Source organism: Castanea sativa, chromosome 9 (genome assembly GCF_040712315.1).
Source record: "Castanea sativa cultivar Marrone di Chiusa Pesio chromosome 9, ASM4071231v1".
Lineage (NCBI taxonomy): Eukaryota > Viridiplantae > Streptophyta > Magnoliopsida > Fagales > Fagaceae > Castanea > Castanea sativa.
This window is the reverse complement of record NC_134021.1, coordinates 35,194,596-35,205,402: the sequence shown is the minus strand read 5'-3', so window position 1 is coordinate 35,205,402 and position 10,807 is coordinate 35,194,596. Positions and strand designations below refer to the sequence as shown.

General features: G+C 33.5%; 1 protein-coding gene across 1 annotated transcript; it reads right to left on the bottom strand.

Annotated features, from left to right (window-relative positions):
• Positions 1-565: 565 nt before the first annotated feature.
• LOC142610546 (uncharacterized) lies at positions 566-7,383 on the bottom strand. The gene is made up of 5 exons (XM_075782381.1): positions 6,917-7,383; positions 3,771-3,883; positions 3,304-3,678; positions 1,883-2,612; positions 566-1,462 (listed from the first exon to the last, which is right to left on the bottom strand). The coding sequence occupies exons 1-5, from the start codon at positions 7,164-7,166 to the stop codon at positions 1,392-1,394; spliced, it is 1,539 nt and encodes a 512-aa protein (XP_075638496.1). The 5' UTR covers positions 7,167-7,383; the 3' UTR covers positions 566-1,391.
• Positions 7,384-10,807: the final 3,424 nt, after the last annotated feature.

The window sequence follows — 10,807 nt, the reverse complement described above, 5'->3', positions numbered from 1 at the left end:
ATAGGTGTTTTGTAAAAATAAGTGTGTAAAATAGAAAAAGTAGATTTTAGATGTACAAAATGGAAAAACTTTTGCACATACTGATGTGGATGCTCTAATCTACAACCAAATTTGTTGTCAAACTGTCCTTTATGGATTTTATCATCTATGTATTTTATTGTTTTGTATTTAAAAGTTGACATATTGATTTGTAAAATTTATATAATAAAATAGTGACAGATTTCTCCTTAATTTGTAAAATATATATAATAAAATAGTCATGGTGCCTTTTGTTGGGGGAGGATGGGAGACTAAACAAAGCCAAAATTCCAAATCTAACTAATATCACAAATGCCACACCATAACTTTCAACTACAAGTTCATTGCTATTACCAAAATGATTTAAAGATTTGTTTATTATAGTTTATTTGACTCATGTACAAGTTTTTAAACCTACTTTGTTTTATATTCCTATACTAATTTATTCTATGTGCAACATATAAGCGATTAAAAAACCCATGCATCACTTCGAAGGTTTTAAGTAGACAAATGTTCATAGATTGAATCATAACCTCATTTCGGGGAGTACTATAAAACTAGAAGATCTTCATTAGTACTGTAATGGTTCAATTCAATTAAGATTACATTGCCATGTTGTTCACATCATATGTTACATTTCTAGCTTTCCATTGACAAAATGGTACCAAAACCCCCTTTTTTTCAGACTTGTCTTATGTCACAATGCACAAAACTCACCTTTTGCGGTGATTGGTAATTTGGTAGCCAACTTTATTAGCCCTTTTTGGTTTGAAGAGACTGATTTCCCACATGAGATTAGTTTCTTAAATTTCTTTCTTTCCTTCTTTCTTTCTTTCTTTATTTTCCCTTTTCTCCTTTAGGGGTACAATCCTTGGCATACATTGTTTTGAAGCCCACAAGAAACTAACTGCTCCATTAGAAATACATACTTTCAAATTTCTAGAATCTTTGCCAAATGAGGCCTTCTTACTTTGGGGAAAAAGCATACCTGATTGACGTGGGAGGGATGATAAACAAAAAGGTAATGTTATACATTTGTTGGTTCTTTTTTTTTTTTCTTTTTTTCTTTTCTTTTTTTTTCCCCTTGCATTCCTGCAGAAGAGAATACACAAAACAGCTAAATGCATGTAATCACGGCCTGCCACCTCTGTGACTTTGACCTGAAAATGCATCTATCAACTGGATTTTTAATCAAATATTTACACGCATAAAAACAACATATATCCACTCCAATGTGAAGCATGCCCTTTGAGTTGCTCACACTTACAGAACTCCTCCGGCTTTGTCCCAGTCAAACAATACTATGAATCCTTCGAGTACCAGAGAAGTGATTTTAACTACAATATAGAATGTTTCTCCTTTGTTGTCATAAGTCATAACTGTAACACAAGAGCTAGGAACAGAGAAAATGCCCATTGTGCAGTATGAAGACACGCTGCAGATGCTGCAAAATACAGTGCATGATTATGCTACAGTTAATATGTGAAGTCTATATATAGGTGAAAAGATTAAAATAGTCTCCATGTTTCAAAGTTGATAGACCAATAAATCTCAGAAAAGGTAAAAACAGATTGATCATATGAAAGTTGAAATCCTATCATTTGTGTGTGTGTGTGTGTGTGTGTGTGTGTGTGTAAGCATAGGAACGCATAGGCTGAGCTACTTAAAACTGACCAATCTAATACCTTGTATAAACACCAAACAACTCTGCATGGGAGAGGGAGGGTGGATTACGCATATGAAAGGTAACAGAACTAACAATATTTACACGACAAAACAAATTTCTAAACAATAGTGTAATAAAAATTGCATCAGATATCAGTTATATTTGGGACAGTAAAGTAGGCTCATTATATATACTCACATGAAAATGGTGATGGTGCAACTGACGGCATGATGTCAGAATGTTCTGATTCACTCTTTGATGGGGGCTGGACATGAGCAAAAACCACATTTGGCAAAGGGCTAGATGCAGAAATTGAATGGGATATGGGTGCTGGTGGAACTACTTTTGCTTGTGGTGAGGAAGCAGGATAATGAGATGTATATGGTGCAAGAGTAGGGGTTAAGTGAGAGTGCCCTTTTGCATTCCTTGGAAAACCCCTATTATATCCAAATCGGCAACCAGGAGGCTTTGCTTCATAACTTTTTGCAGGTGCAGGTGAGCTCTTTGGGGCAGGTGAAGCATCAGCAGGTGCAGGTGCACCTTTGTGAATTGCAGGTATACCCCTCTCAGTTGCAGATCTGGGAGGAATTGCAGGAGCTAGATGGGTATCATGGTGATGGTGATGATGATGGTGATGGTGATGGTGGTGGTGATGGTGATGGTGGTGGGGATGAGGCGTGGGTGCAGGAGAAGGTGAGGTACCACTGCCATCAACACCATGGATATCTGAAAGACGAACTTGCTTAACCCTACCAAATACAGTGTTATTCAGGCCAAGGTTTCCCGAATGAGGATCTTTGATGGTTTGAGCCAGTTGCTTTGATCTTTGTTTCGAGGGAGTCCCAACTGCCAAGAGAACAGAAGGCTGAACAATAGTGGGAGCATCCATTGTTGAACCTTTCAAGTTTGTCAACTTAACATACAAGTTCTGCATCCCAATGACAAAAAAAATCACTTAAAATATCTGTAGTGCATAGCAAGACTATCAAATCATCATACTCTTACTATGAATGACTAGGGAAATCCATAGTGCTTCCATGACTCAAATCCTATTTGAAACCACTTCCAATCCATTTAAAACTAATCTAGATTTTCTTACAGAAACTTGTTATTAGTTCACATATAAATTGGTCGTTCATATCTTCTTTAATAATTGTAAACATGATATAAATTTACTGCATCACAGTCATAAAAATTAGGTCAAGTAACAAAATATTTTCTTTTTTCCTCAAAAAAAGAAATCAAGAATGAACAATTTGAGTATCTTTACAAGGCTCTTTTAAGAGTAGACAAAAATATAAAAATGACCCCTTAGTAGAAACTTAGGTAAGAATGTTAATATGCATCAAATAAATTTATTTTTAAATGAATCCATACATATGCATGGATTACAGGCTACAAATTTACAGGCCCAATCCTGCCCACTCCCTTAAAATTCACAGACAACCACAAAGGATTTTCACGGGTAAAAACGTATGAAAATAGTGAGCAAGATTGGGCCCTTCAATCTGTACATTAAGATTGGTAGGAATTGGTATACTGAAATATGCAACCATCATATCACAGATAAGCCTCAAGCAGATACAAAATAATTGAGCAAAAACTAAAGATTGACAAACCTCAGAAGGTTCCAGATGTAATCCCAACTTCAGCTGGCTCTTCAAGTCTTTGAAATTTGATTGTATTTGATAGATAGAGAAGTTTAATGTAAAGTTGAAAGTGATTTGCACTTTCTGCAAAAGAAATGCACTTTGAGGGGGTGGCACTATAGTAATTCCTCCTGGGAATTTTAGCACCTCAAAAAAGGATGGTTCCCCAAACAAGGATGTATTCAGGCTTAGAGAAAACTGCCGTACAACCAGAGAAACAAAATTTTCCCTGATCAGACTTGCATCAGCTTCGGATATTTTTGAATCTTTTGAATCAGGATCTACTCCAAACACAACCTTTGTTGTGTTTGGTTCATCATTGTATTCTAGAGATAAGATAACCACCTGGTTCAAAAAATAAATTAGATCAAAATACAGAAATATTAAGTATGTAACACAACACCAAAAAATTAAAACAAAAAACTGACAGCTAATACCTTGATGTTGGGAAAGGGTATCTCATTAAAAATGTCTTCCTGAAGCTGCAAGATGTTGTCTTGCAGCAAAGAAACTGGCATCGTAAGTTTGAAACTTGCTACTATATCATGACCTGGACAAAAAATATTTCAAGTCATAATATAAAAATCTAACAAATTTCAATACAAAGAATTTAAAATCATTCTCATATCATCAAAAAATAAATACTTGCTACCTAGAAATTTCACAATCCAAACCTGTGAGATGATTTATGAAAATTACAAGGAAAGTAGGAAAAAAATTTGCACTGTTTAGTAATGATTCTAATGAAAGCACAAAATACTTGAAACAAAGCTTAAAATCACATAATCAAGGTAGATTTACAGGCACATTTTTTAAATTTCCATCATACCAGATGGATGTCCTCTTTCGACTATGATTTTATCATTAGATTCCACAGACAGCTTTCAGCAGCATCAATTTACTGAAATGAAAAATCCTATATTTTCATCTCAACAACCCTACACTCAAGCAATATAGAACCTAACTAATGATAGTACCTATGAATGCAAGATTGCAATGTCCCATTTGCCAGTACAATAAATATTGCAGTGTACCAGAAAGTGAAAGCACAAAAGCAATAAAACCAAAACAGAGTATCTTTTCAGTCCATCTATTTGCAAACATCTAAAAATATATATTATCAATTCCTCCTATCAAGGTTTACAAATTAAGAGTACTCTTTTACAGACATATACCAATGTGCTGCTTCTAGATATGCAGCAGAAGTGCTGGATTCAGGCTCAAAAGAGCCTTTGACTCAATTATTTAAGTCCAAATATGATAGTTGCTTCTTAAATATGCAAGAGGAACAAACTTATCAAAAAAAAAATATGCAAGAGGAACAAATAATTCTGCTCTACAAATTTAGTGAAGAGGCACACTGTGCGTATTTTGAGGAAAATTAGAACTTCAAACGCAGTGCAGTATCACTAAAGAAACTTGAAACACAAAAATTAACTCACAAAGAAACTAATTAATTGAGTCATCCAAGTAGCCCAAGTTGTTATGGACCCAATTCGTTTTTAGTTAATGAGAGAACCAAGGCACCTCCAAAATCCAAATGCGATAAAATGGACTACTTCGAGGAAGTCCAAACCTCCACATTCAAATTTCACTCAACAATAACATTTTTAAGCCTCCTTAATTATTCAATATCAAGTTGTATAAATAGATGGATTTAAAAGATAAATCTAACATTTAAAATCAAAAGAAATCTAATCTTTATCTACTACAAGTAGATAAGATTTATTTAAAAACTAATCTAACAATGTATTCCACCTTTATCTATTTACCCAAAATAATAACAAAAATACATTTTCAAAGCTTGTCTTGATGCCTGATATTATTTTTCCTAGTTTATTGCCTTCCTTCTCCTTGAAAAACCAGTACCATAAGAATATTTCTCTTCCAAAATGAAAACTAATCAAAGGAATTTCTTCCTAATCTAGTTTTTGGGTGTTTAAGTTCAACAAACCACTTGGGTGTTAACTAGTTTGACCTTTGAGACATTTTATGATTGATCACCCACAAGTTGATTAAGACCGGTTTGGCCATTGGGACATCTTGATACATTTAGATTGTGCAAATCTTCAACTCGATAACAACCTACGCTACCCATAAGTTGATTTAAACAAGAGTTGAAAACAAAGAAAATCGCTTGCATCTCCTTAAGCATGTGTTGTTGCCAAGATCTATAAACACTAAGCTTAGCTTCTAGTGCTCAATGTGTGAATTGTCCATAACATAGCTCTAATAGTGACATAAGATAAAAAGCACATAGCACAAGACCCCATTGTTTTGGCATAGAACAAATGCAACAGAAGAGCATCTGAAAAGGTGAACAATCATCAATTTTGATCAGCAATCAAACCTCAGCAAGACAATATGCTGAGACTATTCTATATGAAGCTGATTTATGTTATGGAAAGATCAACATACAAAAGAGAATGTGAGAAATGACCAAAAAAATAAGTAGAAGCCTCACTAGGAAAGTAAAAACAAACAGGTACAAATAGAATTATTCAATAAAATAAACCAGTAGATTTTCCTACACCCAGAGAATACTCATGGTATGCATATACTCTGCCAGACCTTATTTACATGTACCTTCAGTAGGCTTCATGATTCATATTGTATACATGAATGCCAAACAAAAAGGTTTCCATTAACAGTAACGGTACAGAACAGAAAAAATAAATAAAAAATAAACACTGATTTTGACACCTCATATCACACGGATGCTATGACAGACCATTGAATTGGCACAAGCTAGATAGAGCACTTTGATAACAATATTGTTCACTCTCAAATGTGAAAACCCAAATTGGAAACTTTTTTTTTTTTTTGGAGCTATCCAAATTGGGAACTTAATTCTTGTAACTGTAACCAAATTACAAGACTTGCTATTAACATGAAGATCCCCTTTTTACCCAACTCAAAATATGAAGGCAAAAATACCACCCATCAAAAAAGTCAGACTTAAAACATAAGCATCTGTGCCCAATTCCTGAAATGTAGGTCCTTATCCTTATAATTCCTGATACTAAAAATAGAAGAAACGCACAAAATAAACAACCTTAAATCAAATAAGATTCAGACTACCCTATTTTTTCTCAACTGCAATTTCCCAAAAATGTCTGAATATAACAGAAATAGAAACCCTTAATCAAATCAAACACCTCTAATCCTAATTCAGTTTCTCAAAATTTCCCAAATTAAACAGCATAAACAAAACATTCCATATTTTACTTTTCGCCCACAATAAATATACTCCAAAATCGAAACCCCTAAAATTTGAACAACATTATTTTACATTTAAAAAAAAAAAAACCCAAAATTAATAAATCTAAGTAACTTTTTTCCTTTACCCACATTTTCTCATCAACCAAACAAAAAGTCACAACCACCCTCACCATCCAAACCACACCAAAAAATTAAAATAAATAAATAAATAGAACTCATTGCCAAAAATAAAAAATCTAGATCTAACCCCATCACACAATGTTGCTTACTCACAAACCCAAAATTAAAGCAAACCCAAAAATCAAAATATATATAAAATTTTAAATAAAAAAAAGGAAAAAAAAAAAAAAAAAAACCCCACCTTTGTAGGCATCAAGATCCAGATCCTGCTGATCTGCAAACTTGAGAAACGGCGGTAACCAAAAGAGAGCAGAAAGAAAAACAGCGGCAGAGAGCAACAAAACCAAGACACATCTAACACCAATGAGTTTCCCACAACAGCCACAGCAGCCATAGCCACTGTTCCCACACCATGCCCACTGGTTCTCTACATTCTGGTTAGGCACTTCAAATCCCACTGCTTCACGCTGCTCCTCCTCTGTCTTTCCCATTCAAAACCAATGCAGAGAACCACTCCTCTCAACTGCCTCTCTCTTCAACTCAACACCCATTTGAGATTACAGTACTGAATGTTGATTTAGGGTTTGGGTTTGTTTGAAACTTTGGTCGGTGAAAAGAAAACCAGAGGAGGTGAAGAAGAAAGAAGAAGAAGAAGAAGAAGAAAGAGAATAAAAAAAAAAGGAGGAGTGAACTACAAATGACAAGTATGGTCTTTTTAGTTATGAGATGGTGGTTGTTTATCTGTTTTTTATTTTTTTTTTTTTTCCTTAGAGTTTGTTTGTTTTTGTTTTGGGTTTTTGATTTTTTTGAAATTTTGAAAGAGGAAAGTTGAGTACTAGGGGGGGTCAGGTTTACTAAACTGCGCACTAGTTGCGCACTAGAGAGGTGGGTATTGTGGAAATTGTAGAGAGAGAGAGAGGATAAGTTCTATAGACACAACAAATTTGATAAAAAATTGACATTTGTTAAGCGTTGTGGTAGACTGTTAGTAGTCGGTAAAAATATATAGAAGCTTTATATGAAAATCAGTAAAAATTTACGAACTTAATAAGTGTGAAAAATAAAAAATGTTGACAAATTTTTTGTGTCCGTAGCATTACTTAGGAGAGAGATGTTATTTACTAGATGCTGTGTACTAATAATAGTTTAGTTTAATGGAGAAGTGGAAAAGAGTAGGAAAAGAGTGAGACTGCACATGTGGTATTTGGTTTGGGTGAGATTGGTTTTGACTCGGTGTGTGGAGGAGTTTGTGAGGTAGGAAATGTGTAGTGAAAGACAAATACAGTTTTTGCTTTGCTTTTTGCGTGGGCAAAGTGTAATGGGTTTGATGCAATGTTATCTAATTCACCCCTTTGTTTACGGTTTTGAATATGTTTTTGACTCTATGATTATTATTACTTGTCTTTTATATATTTTGTCAAATATGATTGGATATTGTGATGTAATAACATTATTGTTTTGTTTGATGAATTTGAATTTGAATTTTAAGATCTTTTCACTTCAATTTCTTTAAAGATAATTAGAGAATAACTTATTATTTTCTATCTACTCGACTTTATTTTTAAAAGTAAAAAATTCTATACAGTTTGGTTGGTATACCATAAAGTAAAGTAGCTGTGTTATTATGAAATAATAAATAATAGTAAAAAATAAAAAAGAAAAAGAAAAGAGGAAAGTTTCAAAATATGAACAACAAAAAAAAGATACTATTAATTATTTAATATAAATTAGTATTTTATTTTTAAAAAAATTTCTTATTCTTAGAAAGACACATCTAAACTAATAAACTTCTATTTAATAAAAGTTAATACATTAAAATGTTCAAAGATATGATATTCTTAAATCATGAAGCTTATATTATAGATTTTAAATTTATTGCCTTTGTTTTTTGGCTGGGAAGTTTTATATTATGGTTTTTTTTATAAAGAAATTACATAAAAATACCTAGAATCTATACCTTATTTTAAAGTAGATCATATGTTTATAATTAGACAAAAATACAATGTTAGTTCCTAAAGTCTGCGTATTAAGCGCATTTGATTCCTGAGGTTTCAAGTGAGCATTATTGGTCTCTAAAATTTAAAAAATGAGTTCTATTAGTCCATTTGTTAACTTCTGATAATTTTCATGTTTATGTGTCTTATGGAACAATGACATGATTTTTTTTTTAAAGTGATGTGGAAACTTTTTAATTATTAAAAAAAGTATATATCATGATTCACACAAACAGGTCTTCTAGGTTTTATTTGGGTCTTTCCTAAAATTAAACTCATTTCCCTAAATTCACCTTTCAATCTCTCTCCAATCCTGAGAGAGAGAGAGAGAGAGAGAGAGAGAGAGAGAGAGAGAGAGAGAGAGAGAGAGAGAGAGAGAGAGAGAGAGAGAGAGAGAGAGAGAGAGAGAGAGAGAGGCAAAGATGAGTTTGACAGTTCCAATTTTCTTCTTCTTGTTCTTTTCCACCTTAGATTAGTACTTAGAAAAAGAAAGGGGAAAATATATTTATATATATAAATAAAATAAAAAGCATTTCGAATGAATGTTCACTATATTTCTAATTGGTTTTTCCTATGTGAGGCTCAGGGTGTGGATTAGATCTGATAATTCATGTTAAACATCTGGGTTTTTTAGTCGTATGGTTTCAAGAATATCATTCCCATGAATGGGTTCGTTTTTTTTTTTCTTTTCTTTTTCTTTTAGTTTGTTTTGTTTTTGTTGCAATGGGATTTAGTTGCGAATTAGGATGAAGGTGTGTATTACTCATTTTGTGATTGAGAAGTCATGAATTAAATCTCTCACACTTCTTAATTCTTGAAGAATTGGTGAGAGATCTAGAGGTGAATTAAAGATTTAGATTAATAAAAGAGTTGCTACCTGTATGTGCAAGTTAGATTTGTAAAACTCATGTGGAAAGTGTGTGAGATATTTAACAATACACTTTGATGAAAAAGCTCAAAACAATAAAAATGGAAACTTTAACACCATGATGTTGAGAGAAAAAGAAAGTAATGCAAGGAAAGTAAAGATGACAATGGGATATACGTAGAAAACCCTTTGAAATGGAGGAAAAACCACGGGTGAGCAAGGATAAATATCCCTTGCTCTGTCAAGCTTTGTATTATGTAAAATTGGAGGTTTCCTTGTACAGTGGTAATATTCTCACTAAAGGAGGGACATTTTCTCCACCTCACTTCTTTACAAACTTTCTACCATTTTCTCTATTGTTTTATCTTGGTTCTTACCCTAATAGTCCTACAACATGTTCCTCTTATAGTCCAAGGAATGTTGCTGGGTACAAGACAGATGTCACATTGTGATTCCCCCATTTGAACTCTAATACAGCTACCGTGCTATGCAGTGGCTGGAGGAGAGAGAATGAGCACGCCAAGGTTTGTACAGTGGCGTGAAAAGTAACCCTGCCACTACATGGGAAGTAATTCTTGGACAAGGAAAGGGACATTAGGGGTCTTGAGAGTAATGCACGTATCCCCAATAGTGGTCTAGCACAAGCACAGTCAATGGAAGGGAAGAATTTCACAACCTCTAACCAAAGAGAGTCACTATCCCCTTTTGTGAGTACTGGGTGTCCATATCAGGTGCAAATCTCACTTTCTCCAAGATGATCACGCTGTTGGCATGAACCAGAAATCCCTTATCCCAGCCAACGTTCCTTTTCCTTACTCACAGCCATTCCATGTATCAGGTCCAAATCCAGCCATGTTAGTATTCCCTCATGCATTGGCTGGTGTACTGTATACTACCTCAATTAAAAAGTTGCCATATCACTTAAAAAATGTCAAGTTATTATTTCATTAGACACATAAGCATGAAAACTAACAGAAGTTAACAGAGTGACTAACATTAATTATTTTTCAAACTTTAAGAATCAATAGTGCTCACTTGAAACTTCAAAATTCAAAAGTATTTAATAGATAAACTTTAAGAATAAACACTGTATTTTCACCTTTATAATTATGTCAACTAAATTCCCAAACTTAAACTATTTCAATGTGAAACCTTTGTCCATCTATGTCATTTTGGGTAGTAGTGGGAAAAAGTGCAACCATTGATAAAATTTGTGTTTTACCTAGGTAACCAACATTGATTTTCTAGTATAAAAATATTCATTTTTTAC